This window comes from Ranitomeya imitator, chromosome 8, assembly GCF_032444005.1.
Source record: "Ranitomeya imitator isolate aRanImi1 chromosome 8, aRanImi1.pri, whole genome shotgun sequence".
Classification (NCBI taxonomy): domain Eukaryota; kingdom Metazoa; phylum Chordata; class Amphibia; order Anura; family Dendrobatidae; genus Ranitomeya; species Ranitomeya imitator.
In genome coordinates this window covers 32,125,990-32,143,048 of record NC_091289.1, presented here as the reverse complement: position 1 = coordinate 32,143,048, position 17,059 = coordinate 32,125,990, and the positions used below count along the sequence as shown (strand labels likewise).

At 40.7% G+C, this 17,059-nt stretch overlaps 1 protein-coding gene across 2 annotated transcripts in view; it reads right to left on the bottom strand.

Annotated features, from left to right (window-relative positions):
- Window positions 1-17,059, bottom strand: part of ERC2 (ELKS/RAB6-interacting/CAST family member 2) — a 1,140,662-nt gene that overhangs the window by 854,703 nt on the left and 268,900 nt on the right. For both annotated transcript variants that reach the window (XM_069736696.1, XM_069736695.1), the window contains one exon: window positions 14,111-14,278. In XM_069736696.1, coding sequence (XP_069592797.1) covers window positions 14,111-14,278 — 168 coding nt within the window. The remainder of the gene's footprint in view (window positions 1-14,110; window positions 14,279-17,059) is intronic.

Genomic DNA, 17,059 nt, shown 5'->3' with positions numbered 1-17,059 from the left:
TAAGGATACCTTTTATTACACCATCTGATGGTACCCGGCATGTCACACATACTGTATTCATAATTACAATATTTCCCTTGTAAAGTTTTCAAAATTTTTACGCAGTTACGAAACGGCTCACCAGAAACTCCCAAAAGTGGAATGAAGCATTCAGATGACAAGTGAAAGAAGTGATCGCATTTATTAATCCATCCTGATGGTCAAAATTCCATAAAATAGAAAATATCAGAAACACTACTCACTTTTATTTTGCAAGTCAGACGCACAGAGTTTGTATGTTTTGGCAGTGTGTATAAAACCCTTGTACATCACCGCAAACTATATGATTTTTAATCAAATTAACATAGCTTTATTGTTCGGCTAATGATTTATCCCCAAGTCCTGTGCCACATAAAACTGTTGTGCGTTGGAAAGCAGCCGGACTAGGAAAGCCAAAAGAGATCCATCAAACGTCTTTGGGCACAGAACATGTAACGAGAGACGGGCCCCCTGTGATTCACCTAACGTAACACTGACCCAAGAACTCCTAGACAGACTGATCCTGGTGGTCTTACTATGAAATGTTCCAAAAAAACAAAATTTTCAAATTGTTTATAAGTAGATTGAAGAACGCAAATTATGACATTTATGATAAAATTTTATATAGGAGACATTCAAACTAACAAACGCTTAGATATTTCAAATCCATCATCATCATCTATATTTTAGATATCCATATACTGTTATTAATTACATTTAAAGGGCTTGTCCTAAGAAAAAATATTACAATTCTTTATCAGACCAGAATGTATGTTTGTACGTATACTCCACAACATTGAGGGCATGTGCACACGTTGCAGATTTGCCTGCGGATTTTTCTGCACTGAATCTGCATCTCTTGGCAGAAAACGCAGGTGCGTTTTTATGCGTTTCTTGCGCGGTTTTGACTAGTTTTTGTATGCGTTTTTGAAACCTAAAGATGTATTATTAAAGAAAACAAAAAAAATTTGTGATGTCATTTCTTGTCCAACCTCCTCTTTTATATTTGTCCACCCCACACTCCATTACACACACAGATAGATATAAATATAGATAGATAGATAGATAGATAGATAGATAGATAGATAGATAGATAGATAGATAGATAGAAATATAGATATGTACTGCTGTATGTTGTAGGTCATTTGTTGTATGTACTGTTGTATGTTGTATGTCATATGTTGTATGTCATATGTTGTATGTCATATGTTGTATGTTCTGTTGTATGTTATATGTACTGTATGTCATGTTGTATGTTGTATGTACTGTTGTATGTACTGTATGTCATATGTTGTATGTTCTTTTTTATGTTGTATGTACTGTATATAGCCTCGCACAAACCCCCAACAGCCCCGACAGACCCCCGACGAACCACGGACAGCCCGCAGACCCCGCCGCACACACATACATGCACAGTCTCCTCCCACACTCCGCCCACAAACTTCCCTCCTCCTGATCTGCAGCGCTTTCCCCGGTTTTTCTGCGGTTTTGCTGCGAATGTGCCCGACTCAATGCAAGTCTATGGGTGCAGAAACGCTGCAGATCCGCACAAAGGATTGACATGCTGCGGAAAAAATAACGCTGCGTTTCTGCGTGTTTTTTTCCGCAGCATGTGCACAGCGAATTGGGTTTTCGATAGGTTTACATGGTACTGTAACCCGCATGGGAAACTGCTGCAGATCCGCAGCGTCAAAAACGCCGCAGATCCGCGGTAAAATCCGCAACGTGTGAACATGGCCTGAAGATGCAAAAAGAAGGAAAAGTCGTGGAATTATAGAAATCACAGGATGGAAAGACATGTTACTGACCGGCAAATGAGGGGAAAAATGGAAACGTTTTCAAAATGTCTTGATTTATTCAGTATCGAGTATGAGCACCATGTGCAGACATACAGTCAGTTACACACCTTGGCTGCTATCAATTAGGTTATTAATGGTAGAGTGAGGAATGTTTTGCCACAGTCAATGCACTAGGACAACTCATCAAGATCTGCTGCTGGCAGATTTCTTTGCTGAAAAATGATGTCAGAGATATGCTTGATGGAAGACAAGTCCAGAGACGCTGCAAGGCATGGTAGTATGTTTTGGTCATGCAGGCTGCTCACAGTAGCAGAGCAACATGTGGTTTGGCATTGTTGTATTGAAAAATGGCTCCTGAGACACTTTAGAAATGGCCGTACCACCGGACTACTGTATATTCTGCCTCCTACACACTAATCCTGGTAGTAGAGCAAGTGTGATATTCCCTTGTAAAGGCCTCTTCATGGCGTTGCCCACGTGGTCTCCAAATGAACACAGGAGGCTGGAATGAGCAATGAAGGTCTGTCCCCTTCAGCGTTAAGACTTGCCTTTGTCTTGGATGCAATAATAGCTGACAATTGGTCTGGAGACCATGTGGGCAACAACATAAAGAGGGGTTCATGAGCCAGAGATGCTCATGTGGCTGGAACTTGTAGTGTCAGCCAGTTTGACCGTATGGGAGTGAGTAATCGTATTCCTGTTGTGGTCAATAGGACGGCACCACACTCTATTTAAACTCCCAACACACTGATGGGAGTTGGCAGTTATAGTTCATTCTTACTTCTGGTTCACTCCTGTTTATCAGTTCTTGTTTCGTCTGTTTGATTCTTGTTTTTCAGATCTTGGCCTGTGTTTAGACTATCATTTTGCCTGATGATTCTGTTCCTGTCCCTGACTTCCTGATATTGACACAGGCTTCTGACTACCCTCTGCCAGATCGCTCCACCAGCCAGCAGCCATTTCTTGGACCCAACCTAGGGGTTCCTGTGTAAGTCAAGATGAATAATGATGGCCAGAGCACCCATTTGGATCTCCAATATGGAGTGGCCAGTGCAAAACTTGTCCATGGATGCCTTATTAAGAGCTGCAAGCTTATCACTGACAGTGCTCCTTGACAATTTATTATCGATTCTAGAGGCATTCATATGTAAAAAATATTATGGAATATTGCTAGAATATATCATAACATTAGTATTGTTGGGTCTTCTGACCACAGGGACCTGAGTCAACTCTGGGAATAAAGGGGCAAAAAAGGCAGATGTTAAAGGAGGCTGTGCTACAGTTGTCTACACATTGACACTATCACTTTGACCTGTTCATTCTGAGGAGCAATGATGTTCCTTGCAGTCATATCACCAATGATCAACAAGTGATGGTTTATCTTAGCTTGGTTCTTCAAAAATTAGGTTAACTATGGTAAAAATAGGCATTTAAAATTCATCACTGTCCAATCTAATGCTTGACAATAAAACACAAAAACACATTTATTTTTTAATGATGGCACTTAACCAGGATTCTTGTTGGCCTTGCATGACTCATTGTCAATCGTAAATTACAAATAATCGCAGATTTTTAAGCAACGATGAATATACCCTCGATTTATAGTAAGTAAGGAAACAGAATAAATTAAAGTAAATGTATCACAAGGGTCAAAAGGAGAAGTAGAGGACTTGCCAACATTAACCAGTGAGATTCTAAGTGCAATTTTATTTTTAGCTTTTCAATAAACAAATGCAGCAACCAGACCGGTTGGTATGAGTAAGTATTCATTTTTTTTTTGCATAATTTATAGAACAGTTAAAAAGTGGACTGGCGTGAAACGGCCGTCGTTCCTTCCCTGCTCACACCTCTTCTTGTCCTACTCCCCCGTGCCGTGAAGACGTTTGTATAGATGCTTCAATAAAGACGAATTCATACCACATGCTCGGTGAGTGTTGCCGCGTGCTGTTCTCCTTTCATTACAGAGTTTCCGTACTGTTTTCTATATGTGAGCACCTCCCGAGTACGACAGTTTTTCCTGTGTCTATGAACCAACTACACACCGGGTTCCAGTATGGGGTGTGCGGCTTGATTTTTCTCTTTATTTGCTAAAAAGTGGACTGAGACTAGCTCAGCACAGAATGGGTTTTTACTCCTTAGAACATTACCAGCCATCTTGCATTAATTACAAACCTATAGAAGACAGCAAGAAATTCCCCGAAAATTCTCCTCTGCTTTACTATCAAATGAGCTTAGTGGAATCATTCATCAAATAAAATTTCTGATATCCAGAAGGTAATTTAAGTGACTGATTTCACTTTATTAGGAGCTGAGCTGTAGTACTCAAGAGCTCCCAGTATACAGTGTATGGAGATGTGGTATTCCGACTCTAGACGCTGTGAACAGTTGACCAGTAGGGGTGCCGTCGGTCAGACCTCCGCCAGTCAAATACTGATGACCTACCCTTAGGATTTTTTGGTTCTGGACAACCTTTTGAAATTACTAGAAATAAAGACCCAATTATTTTACCTTTATCGTGAGTGAATTTTTACCCACAGCAGATCCATGATATATTGGAAGTTTAGATTAGAGAGTCTAAAAGTTATATACAGAACCACAGGCAGTTTCCAAGAATTTCTTGGCAGCACATGCTAAACATGTTGTTAGTACATGGACTAGTCTTCGTAAAGGAACAAAATCTCCCCGATCTCCAAACAAGGCTGCTCAGCCATATTTTAAAGGGAACCTGTCAGCACGATTTTGTAATATAAAGATATGGCTGTAATGGCACTGTAATACAGATTATAGTGATACCTTTAGAGAAGAAATCCGCTTTGTTGTTCTTCTTTAATCACTATTTGACGCAGGAGCTTGAAGAGCAACGTCACTGGGCCCGCCTCCACGCAGTAGAAACTTGCTGTGAGGTAAAAATTCAAAAATCACACCAAAATGGCGGGCGGAGTGTGTCACAGTATGGCACGTTTCTGATTGGTCGCTCGCAGCAGGCGGCAACCAATCAGACACTGGACACTGTTGACGTCACTTATCTCCGGACATTAGCTCCGGACATTAGCTCCGGACAGGAAGTTGGCACAAATTGCAGGAAGTAGTATTCTAGGCAATTATATATTAGATTGTATTATTCTTACATTTGAATAAATAAAGTATATATGGATTCTAGACTCCCGATTCTTTAGAATCGGGCTGCCATCTAGTATATTATAATTGTGTATTTGGTGTTACTCTTTTTATATTGATAACTAATAAATATTTGATATATTTTATATGGGTAGTTTGGTACTCCTCTTTTTTTGTTTATAATTATATTGTGGAGTATGTTTTATGCCTGTTTTTAACAGAGCTGATTTTTATTAATTTTATTCTGGGTGTTCTTATTTTTAGATGTATGTTTATTGTATATTGATGTATATTGGCTCATAGATTACATACAGCATGTTTCTAAGAGAGGAATGAAAACTAGACAAAAGAAAAATAGAACAGACAACATACTAAAGGCCAGGTAATAGAAGCGTCACGCTACCACATGGCTGGTGGCAGAAACAAAGAAATGTTGAAAGAGCAAGGTCAATGAAAGGACTGTGAAATTGATATGACAAAATGGTATAAGATGGTTGGTGCATGATGAATACAACAAAAGCGACTATGCAGGGAATGCAGAATAAATCAATGAATGAAGGAACACAAGGATGAATGGATGACCGTAGTAGGTTCCTCCTTGAATGAAGTCAATAAATAATGAATTTGTTGGTCCTATCTATGAGGATCAATGGAAAGGGTGGATATTCTGATCTGCAGGATGTAGGGTCACTATCTTGAAAACATACCTGGGGAACATGTAGAAAATTAGCAAAGAGCCACCAGTCTATATTAAAGGTCATCCTCACAACAAGTAGAGTCAATTTATAGGGAATGTGACATCAGATAATTACCAGTTGTTTTTAAGGGTACCTATCACCAGTTTGAGCATGTAAAACTGGCCACAGCATGAAATAGTGGCTGTAGAGCCAAGCAAAATGTAGTTTTTTTTTTGTTTTTTTTATTACTCCTCTCTGTTGCAGAGATACTAGCTTGCAAAGTTTAGGTCATAATTTATAAAGTCCAAGAGAGTGTTACCAGAAATTCTTCTATCAGGGTGTGTACTTCTTCTCCTGTAACACCTTGACGAATCATAATCAGGAGGTGTCATGCAGGAGGAAAAATAGAACACGCCCCCACAATAGCTTAGAGCAGGTTTTTTCCTGTGCGAACATGTAATGACAGTCAAAATTCCTCAATGATCTCAATGCAGAGCGGTGTGTGATTACAAAGCTGATTGTCAGAGTCAGTCTGTTGCTGCTGACCTACATATGAATTTACTAAAAGAATCTAAAATAGCCCCAATGGCCAGTGTGAAAATTGCAAGATTTCCAATTTTTATTTTTAATACAGACTGTGATATCGGGAAAAAAAAACATTCCCAGCATTTAAAAAAAATAAAATAAAAAAAAAATGTTTAATACAAAAACTTGATTTACACAGTAGATCGTTTTGATGACACTTTCCATTTAAAGGGGATCTGTCATTGAGAACAGTCACTCCTGTGCAATTAATAACTCTAAAATCAGGGCAGATTAAGACACCCTTCAATTACACATGATTTGTTATATACATGTTTATTTCTTTTGTGTGTATTGAAACAACACAAACAAAACTGAGAAAAAAGGCACAATGGACATACCGTAATTTCACACAAAACCTCATGGAATTGTATGCCCATACAACTTTGTTAGGTCTTGGCCAACATCTTTCCCAACTTATCCCATACAAATAAATGTTCAGCCAATGTTTTTTCAATGGGAAGAGGGAACAAAAGCGCTGGAAGACACCTCTGGGGTTGAATTACCTCCAGAACAACCTGATCAAGCTTTGAAATTCAAACCGCCCAACACTTACCATTCATAAATTTTGGGGTGGTGAAGTGCCAGACCACAATACAAATTAGAGGGTTGGTTGAACCCACCTAAGACAGCAGAACCAGCCCACTATGTTATGTTTATGGGGCCCTGCCAATTTTTCCTTGACAGATAATGCTGTAGAAATGAAGAATTGGGCAGTTGGAATTTCAGAGAAGATAAGCAGCCGAATGCAGCTTTCTCCTCTGTCCATGGTAGAGATAACGGTCTGCCTTACAAACATTTGTCCAACAGCCCATTTGTATGGCCAGCTTTAGGCTATGTGCACACGTACAGGTTTTTTCGCGTTTTTTTCGCACTAAAAACGCTATAAAAACTCATTAAAAACGCACACTTTATGCATTCTATCATTTAGAATGCATTCTGCATGTTTTGTGCACATGGATGCGTTTTTTTCCGCAAAAAAAATGAGCATGTTCATTATTTTTGCGGATTTTCTGCGTTAGACCCAATTTCAACAAATCACTTTTTAGGACATGGGCCTCCCAACAATAGGTTGACTTGTGATGTTGCAAGCAAAGACCTCACGTAATCAGGCATGTATTTAATTTTCTCATAGCACCCCCACAAGGGAAGTGAAAAATTGCACAGTGTGAAAAATCTGTGCAATCATCCAAAGGAGGAGCTGCTGTTTGTAGCTATTTACAGCTGAGTCTAATAGATGTCCAATGTGTAAATGGGGGAATCCGTTCAATTAAATTCAGAATTTAATTCAGAATTCTCCAATACTATGTGCAATTTGAGTTTTTCAAGAAATTTGTAGATCAAAAACTGAGCAGAAACTAAGTAGAAACTCACCAAATCAAAACTGAGTTTCCATTCAGCTTCTGCTCTGAAATCTAAGCAAAAATACACTGGTTGTGATTCATGAGTTTGCTTACACACCAGTCCTGGCCATAGTGCGCATGACGTGGGCAGACGTGGCGTGGTCAAGCTTGCCCATCAAATTCATTATAAGTTATGCCACGCAATTGGCGCAATTCTTTTTCCAGAGATGTACACCCTCACCTAACAATAGTGCAAGCAGGGTACCAGATGGAATAATAATAATTTCCACAATTGGATGTGTTTAAATAAAATGTTCCTGTGCTGAGATAATCTTATAAATGTGCCCCTGCTGTGTACTGTGTAATGGCTGTGTCTCACCGTGCAGGAACATGGTCTGATCATATCACATCTTTTGGGTGGGAGAAAAAAAAAACTATACAGACATTACAGTATGGGATCACAAATAATTCTTTCTTTGAGGTAAAACATTGAAAACAGGCAGGGAAATATTTTATCTCACAGAAAGAATCAGCTGTGATCCCATGCTGTAATGTCTGTATACTCTTTTTCTTTCCCCCTGCACCAGGAGCTGTGGTATGATCAGACCATATTCCTGCACGGTCAGACACAGCCATTACACAGTACACAGCAGGGACACATTTATAAGATTATCTCAGAACAGGAATATATTTATTAAACACATCCAATTTTGGAAATTATTATTATTCCAAGATCTATTGATTAAAATGAACTTTTGTTAGTGGGAAAACCCCCTTAAGGGCGCTTTCCCATTGCAAAATGGCGTCCGGATGCATGCACCAACAGGGGCCCATAACCATAATGGTGGCGGCAGAATGAATGTGCGTTCTGCCGTGCACCATTTTCTGGAGTGTATGCCTACAGGAGGCGGACACTCACATGCAGTCTACTATGTCCGAATGGTTGCCTCCTGTAGGCATACACTCCCGAAAATTATGCACGGCAGAGCAAACGTTCTCTCAGCTGTCACCATTATAGTCTATGGCCCAGTTGGCGCATGCGTCCAGACCCTGTTTTGAGGGCGATTTCAGACGTATGCCCCAACGGGGACACAGAATACAATGTGAAAGAACCACTACGCCATCCTTAATGAATTGCCCCCACTGTGTGCACATAGCCTAATAGCCCTTTCCACTTCCTGCCGCCTTCAACTCAAAAATATTTCACGGAGCCGTACATCCTAAACCAATAATATGCAAAAACCCTAGTCCATGCACTCATCTCCCGCCTCGACTACTGTAACCTCCTGCTCTGTGGCCTCACCTTGAACACTCTCGCACCCCTCCAATCTATTCTAAATTCTGCTGCCCGACTAATCCACCTGTCCCCCCGCTATTCCCCGGCCTCTCCCCTCTGTCAATCCCTTCACTGGCTCCCCATTGCCCAGAGACCCCAGTACAAAACCCTAACCATGACATACCAAGCCATCCACAACCTGTCTCATTCATACAACTGTGACCTCATCTCCCGGTACTTACCTACACGCAACCTCCGATCCTCACAAGATCTCCTACTCTACTCCCCTCTTATCTCCTCTTCCCACAATCGTATACAAGATTTCTCTCGCGTATCACCCCTACTCTGGAACCCTCTACCACAACACATTAGACTCTCGCCTACCATCAAAACCTTGAAAAAGAACCTGAAGACCCAAGTGCAGGTGCACCTCTTCCGACAGGCCTACAACCTGCAGTAACCACCGATCGACCAAACCGCTGCACGGCCAGCTCTATCCTTACCTACTGTATCCTCACCCATCCCTTGTAGATTGTGAGCCCTCGCTGGCATGGTCCTCTCTTCAACTGTACCAGTCATGAATGACTTGTATTGTTTAAGATTATTGTACTTGTTTTTATTATGTAAAGCGACATGGAATAAATGGCGCTATAATAATAAATAATAATAATAATAATAGAGCATTTAAAAATGTTCTCTCTACATCAGAACACTCATGTAAGTTTACAAACTGTAACAAACACAGCCATATGGAGAAACACAGTAACAAAGAAAAAAAGATAAATACATTAATAAGTAGAAAAACAGCAGCGTAGTATACATAGCCAAAGAAATGTAATGGAAATAAGTTGATTAATGTACGCTTAAAGAGTAAAATGTTGTCCGAGCACACAGGCTGAAAGCATTAACACTTTGTGACTCTCTGAAGAATAAGCAACAACCATCACCTTCAAACACCAAGAGCATTTCAACTATAGATGGTCCATTACACTAGAGCTAAAGAATGAGAAATATCTGCTGTGTTAAAAGCCATGCAAGTCGTAAGATTTCACACCAATAAACTACGTTGTTTCTGAAATCTTACAGCTCTGGAAAACGTTCTTACGATGACATCAACCTAAATTGTGTGGAATCCCACGCCTAAAATCTATATGCATGAGTGTGTGTAGTGTATAATGGGTTTTATTAACAAAGTTTTTGACTGGAGCCCATATAGTTAGGTGCTTATATTTTATATTGTGTTCTAAAGTTGGCCCCAGAAAAAAGGGATCTTGAGTCTGTTATTTGCACTGTGCTTAAGAGACCTTCTGCAATACAAATGGTGTAAGGTCACTGGATATTAACAAAGGGACATCCTAAAATAGCAACCCATGTCCACATGCCCTGCTAAGACAAAGACTTTACAGAAGGGCGAGGGAGAGTCTTTCTCTGGACCCCCGTACTCTGTTGGCCAGGCCAGAGAGTCACTTACAAAGTTTTTGGTAATGCTTGGATGTAATACTTTGGGCTGCCAAGTAACAGGGATCAGCTGATCGCTGAGCCAACTTCATCTCGATTAGACAAACCCATTGTGGTCACAAAGGTTTAAAGGCTTTGTCTGATATTCGATAAAAAAAGAGTCTTCTTTTTGCTTTAAGAAGTTCATTCTTTAAAAGAATATTCCCATCTCAGACATTTATGGCCTATCCAGATGGAATTCGGAGGGAGGCTGGAATTGAGCAAGGGAGATGTGTCCTCTTCCACTTTTGTCTTGGATGAAGTGATATCCGGAGATTGGTCTGGAGACCATGTGAGCAACTCCATAAAGAGGCCTTCAGAAGGGTACATCATACTGGTCCTAGTTCCACGATTATGGTGTGGAGTACAATAGCTGGACTCCTAGTCTTCATTCCAGATCCCCTAACATCTCGACATTACATTGATTTGATCCTGGAATCAGAGGTGCGATCAGGGGGTCCCAGGAGCCATTTTAAAAAAACAACTTCAGGAACATGTTGATCGTGCTACTATGGGCAGCCTGCGTGGTCTACACGTGATACCATAGCCTGCAGTGTCTCCAAACTTGTCTACCTTGGAGGACATCTGGGGCGTTATCGGTCTGCTCATTGCAAAGGAAGCTGCCAGCAGCAGATCTTGATGATTTATCTTCCCATACTGATCCTATGATTTGTGGAACTCATACTCAATAAAAAAAAATAAATTGAGATGTTCTGAAAATTTACTTTCCGTAGTCTAATCATTTGAATATCATTACCATGTCTATCCATACTGTGATTTCCATAACTCCACGACTTTTTCATCTTGGTGTTACAATTTCAATGTTGAAGAGCGGAAAGAAATAGAACAACTAAACTTAACTGCTTCATGAAATAAAGAGAAAAGCTTGGACAGCAAAAAGATATGGATATGTGAACAGCCCAAAAGGCTACAATGGGTATATGTTCTGTCTGTGAACAACAGACGTCTGAATGAGGGCTTGGATGAAGTTTATATTACCATGATTACATTCTATAGATTTTTTTTTCTGTACCTGGTAGTTAAAAAAACATCAAAATTTTGGGCTCGTCTTGCTCAAAAGGTCATCATCTTGAAGAAATCCCAACTGAAATAATTGCAGTGTAATTATTGTTCCTTTTATTAGTCTTACATTTTATGCTCGGGCTGTCCATACCAAGGCTAAGCTCGCGTAAATCATAAGCTAATAGTATGGGAGAACAATCAATGTTAATTTGCTTTCCCACCGTGAACGACACAAAGCTATAGCTTAAAGGCAACGTAAATTCCGTATCATTGATAATGACATTATGCACAACTGTGTCTCTACTTAAATGTAATCCAGGTAAAGGATGTGGTTTCCATCCAGTAACTCACTGAACACATTTTTATGGCAGCGATCTGAGGCTTCCATGTGAATGTCAATAATTCATTATAAATATAGCAAAGACTATTTCTTATTTGCTCATGAGCTGGAACAGCTGGAAACTAATAAATCATAAAGCTGTTAGTGTGTTTGGTTTGGACTTACAGAGCATTAATAAAAAAATATTTAAAAAAAAAAAGCAGCCACGAATGGCCTCCTAGTGTGTATATATCCATAGTAATGCCTGCGAGCGCCTAACAAACATCCTTAGAGCACAGACTCCTCATGTATTCAGCATTTTACATCTCTGAACCATAGTTACTGCCATTAATGTTGGCCATTTTTGGGTGTAGTTTAGGAAAAATCCCCATTTTGACCAAGGTCAAAGGGGGAATGTTTCTGCTTCTATTCATTTTTTTCTCTGGAGACAATTTGCATATTTAATTTCCCAGAGGAGCATGCATGGTTTATAAGTCTCCTCACTCTGACATGCCAGGCTTAGCTTGTCACTCTCAAGCAGGAGAAACATTACCCCTTAGACCTCAGTCCAGAGCCTCTCGCCAAGCCAAATCTGATCTCATACTTTGCACGGATGAGGGGCAACACCCCAAAACTGAGATTCTGGATTGGCTTTTATGCTAAGTCATATTGCAAGGCTTGTTAAAGAGTCGATTTTGACATTTAGGATTGCTGCTTCCAATAGGTGGCACTAGAGTTCTAGTCCTCTCCGAAGAGACAGTTCGCATATTCTGCTTTGGCTGCAAATTCTTGGATATGTTGGGGTAGTTGGCATTAAAGGGTACAAGTCACCTCGGAAAAAGCTATTCACCTGCAGATATAGGGTCTATATACAGGTATATAAAGTTACAATGCTGCCTGGCACCTGTACTAAAAGTACGGCTATCACGGGAAAATGGACTTCTTACCTCCTGGGAGTCATCAGCTTTCAGTCATGGAGGCCTGCATGGAGCAAACGCAGTTATCGCTCACTATTTTGTAAGCTGCGGCTATATGCACGCCTGGGCACTTTTATCAACAGCCAACTCCACAGAACATAAGTGCAGAGCGAACTGTCAAAGTGCTCACAGCTGCCGAATCATAGAATGAATTGCGACTGCGATTGTTTAGTCCATTTATGTTACCATGTTGTAGGCAGCACATCTCAAGTTTACAAGGGCATAAATGATCCAATCGCTTGACAATGGGCATTTTGCTCATTCGTCAGGCAATCTCCAACAGGATTACAAATGCTGGTGATCGGGAACGAGAACGAGTATTATTACAAATGCTCATAGTCGGCCCATCTAAATGCATCTTAATTCGTTGTTGTCAGTGTTGTTGACAAAATGCATGCTTTATTGGGACAGAGATAATATTTATGATCTTTCAATCATCACATCGTTTTCACGGCCCATGCGAACAGGGTTATAAACTGTATGACTGAACTAGAACAGGGGTAGAGAAAAACCACCAAAGGTATAGTTGGCAGCAGATTAATCTCTGTACTGTCCAGCCGTTACAACAGGGAATATATATTTATTCAGGAACAAAGATAACAAAGCTCACAACTGGTATGTCTTATAGCTTAGGATCTTCTGGATAGGATATTCAAGATGCCGACAATTCCGCGCTCCTTCAAAATAAGGCAAGGAAATCACAGAGTTCAGAAGAGTTGCATACTTTATTCAGGGCTATAAAACTACCTGTCTCGTGGACGTCCTGTCCACTTCCTCAGGTACATAGCCAGGAGGCCCACCCCGGAGCAAGAGCATCTCATTAACCCAAAACTGCAAAAAAAGATTAAACAAGAACCACAAGACGGATTTCTTCAACCAAGGTAATCATTTTAATCAGTATAACAACAACAATCTGACAATGCCTGTAGTTTACTTAGCAAAATCTTGATGACAAGTTTGCTTTAAAGTTGATTAATACCCCATTGACTAGCATTTTACTAACTCTTTTTACAGAATTTTGGAGCAGATTTCGTGCTAAGTCTGGGATGTGTGAATGAAGCTGGTAATGATGATGCCAGAATGCTGCTGCATCACTTATGTAACACTGGTTTTCCTCCCGTGGCCAGAGATCCTAAGTTTTTCTTTACACAGGTCACTTTTTGCTGCAGTTTTTCTCCTACAAACTAAATGATACCAAGCACTCTATATCGCTTTCAAAGCTTGGATTTTATGATTTGCACATTCTTGCAACTTTTGGTAATTAGGCCAATAAACAGCTGGTTCAGTTATACAAAAGTGCCAATAACTCCTTCAAGTTCCACCTTGTAATGTTATTCTTTTCAACATAATAGTCATTTCAGCATTTTTCTCATAGTGGAGGCCAATAAAAAAACAATTACTTAATCTGTCAGAATACGTTAGAGCGGATTCACAATATAGGCCGTGATTAATGAGAGCGCTGCAGTCAGTGAATGAACGTACCTCTGTCTGAAGGATCGCAGCTCTCTGTTCTTTGGCAGTAAGAGATTCCTTAAGTACTTCAATGTGTTGTTTGCAGTCCGAGTTCTGATTGCCAAGAGTCTCCAGCTTGGTTTGTAAGGCAAGAAGTTCAGATTCCTTCTTTGACAGCTCCAGCTTCAACTGGTCAATCTACAAAATTGGAACAATTAGTTATTGTCATTTTATGATAATTAAGGCATCAAAGCGTTTGGCAAAAGGGCGTGGGAGAAACGTCAGAGGGGAGGACATAAGGGGGAGATATAAACCAAAATGTCTATTGGTGTCGAATTAAATAAATAAGTTGGAGGGAAAAAGAGGAGTACGTCAATATAGTTATCCAAAAAAAAGTAATACCTGCACTAAATATTGAATTTAAAGGAAACCACTTATGCCCCCAAACTATATATATGAACTAGATGGTGGCCCGATTCTAACGCATCGGGTATTCTAGAATATGTATGTGTGTATATAGCAGCCACATAGTATATAGCACAGGCCACGTAGTATATAGGAATACTACGTGGCCTGTGGTATATACCATGTGGCTGCTATATACATACATACATACATACATATTGTAGAATACCCGATGCGTTAATATAGCCAATGCAGCAAATAACACAGGCCACGTAGTGTATAACACAGCCCACACAGTATATAGCAGCCACGCAGTATATAGCAGCCACGCAGTATATAACACATCCCACGCAGTATGTAATACTGGCCACATAATATATAGCACAGCCCACATATTATCTAACAGTGGCTACATAGTATATAGCACGCAGTATAGAACACAGCCACGTAGTATATAACGCAGCCCACATAGTATCTAACACTGGCCAGGTAGTATATAGCAGCCACGTGGTATCTACCCACATAGTATTTAGCAGTGTGGGCACCATATCCCTGTTAAAAAAATAATTAAAATAAAAAATAGTTATATACTCACCGGGCGGGATCCAGCGTAGATCCAGAGAACCTCTGGCGATGCGCGCGCGGCTGCCCCCATCTTGCATTCCCAGGATGCATTGCGAAATTACCCAGATCACTTAGCGGTCTCGCGAGACTGCTAAGTCTTCTGGGTAATCTCGCAATGAATCTCTGAGAACGGAAGCTGGCGGCAGGCGCGAGCGCATCGTCGGACTACGGAAGGTGAGAATAGCAGGATTTTTGTTTTTTTATTATTTTTAACATTAGATCTTTTTACTATTGATGCTGCATAGGAAGCATCAATAGTAAAAACTTGGTCACACAGGGTTAATAGCGGCGGTAATGGAGTGAGTTACCCGTGGCATAACGCGGTCCGTTACCGGTGGCATTAACCCTGTGGGAGCGGTGACTGGAGGGGAGTATGGAGCAGGCACTGACTGCGGGGAGTATGGAGCGGGCGCCGGGCACTGACTGCAGGGGAGTAGGGAGGGACTAATCGGACTGTGGCCGTCGCTGATTGGTCGCGGCAGCCATGACAGGCAGCTGGTGAGACCAATCAGTGACTTGGATTTCCATGACAGACAGAGGCCGCGACCAATGAATATCCGTGACAGACAGAAAGACAGAAGGACAGACGAAAGTGACCCTTAGACAATTATATAGTAGATGTGTAGCCCTTTATAAGATAAGCAAGTTGACCCATTTATGGCCTTAAATAAATGCTCCAGGAGCGAGAAGTCATTGCACTTCCAGCTCCTCAGCCTCACACTGTCTTCCTTGCAATGTATCGGGGCCAACAATCTGTCAATCAACCAGAGAAGGGTGGCCCTAGGCAGTGACTAGAGCGTAAGGCTAAGGAGCTGGAAGTGCATCATCATGTCCCAACGCACTTCCAGAAACATGTATACAGAACTTCAAAACACAATTTTTTCCCCTACACGAGCATAGATTTGGGATCATAATGGTAATTTTTTTGTAAATTTTTGGAAAAATCTATAAAGGAGGTAAGTGACACTTCTTTTTCATGCGAGTTCTGTAAAGTGGTCATTCAGGATTAGAAAAACATGACTTCCTTCTTCCGAAAACAGTTTGAGGTGGTAAAAAAGGCAGAGCTTTCTAATGGAAACTGTTGTAGGAAACACTATTAAGGCAGTGTTCCCCAAGTCTGGTCCTCAAGAGCCACCAACAGGTCATGTTTTCAGGATTTCCTTAGTATTGCACAGGTGATAATTGCATCACCTGGACAGGCAAGCATTCAATTACCTGTACAATACTAAGGAAATCCTCAAAACATGACCTGTTGGTGGCTCTTGAGGACCAGAGTTGGGGAACACTGCCTTAAGGGTTGTGTCTAATTACTGCATCTTCGCATTTGAGTGAAGGTCGCTCAGTTACGATGTCAAGTACAATCCATAAACAGGTGAGGTGCTGGTTTTGAAGAAAGCAACCATGTTTTTCTAATTCTGGACAACCCAGAAAATTAGTGTTGTACTTGAAAGAAGTTGATCCACTTAAACCAAGTAGCATTTACCAAGGTAGTTATAAGCCGTCAGCATACCAGAGTGCAGAAAGCTATATGACCTTTAGAGAGTAGAAAGCTCTACTAAGGTTAGTCCTATCCACATTTCACCTTCTCCATGGCCAGTGTGGAGCTCCATAAGAATAGCTCTCCATACGAATCTCAACATCAGCAATTGATAGCACTGAATGGAAGATCAGGACAGCCATCTCTATTGCAATGGGTAGGGCTCTCCAATGCTGGGTTGAGGGGTGCATAGAAAAGAATTAGGAACTCTCTTCTAGTCTCAAGAACATAACTTAATTTAGCAATGAGTCTACTGAGTCCCATTCAAAAATCTTTAAAAGGGCACCAACTACCAAATGGTAGATTTAGATTTGTCAGAGGGACATTTTGGACTCCTATCTTGGTAGATTTTGGGATCAGACATCTAGTCCCTCTCTGTATATATTCTTTTGGTACGGAGGTCTATTTATAGT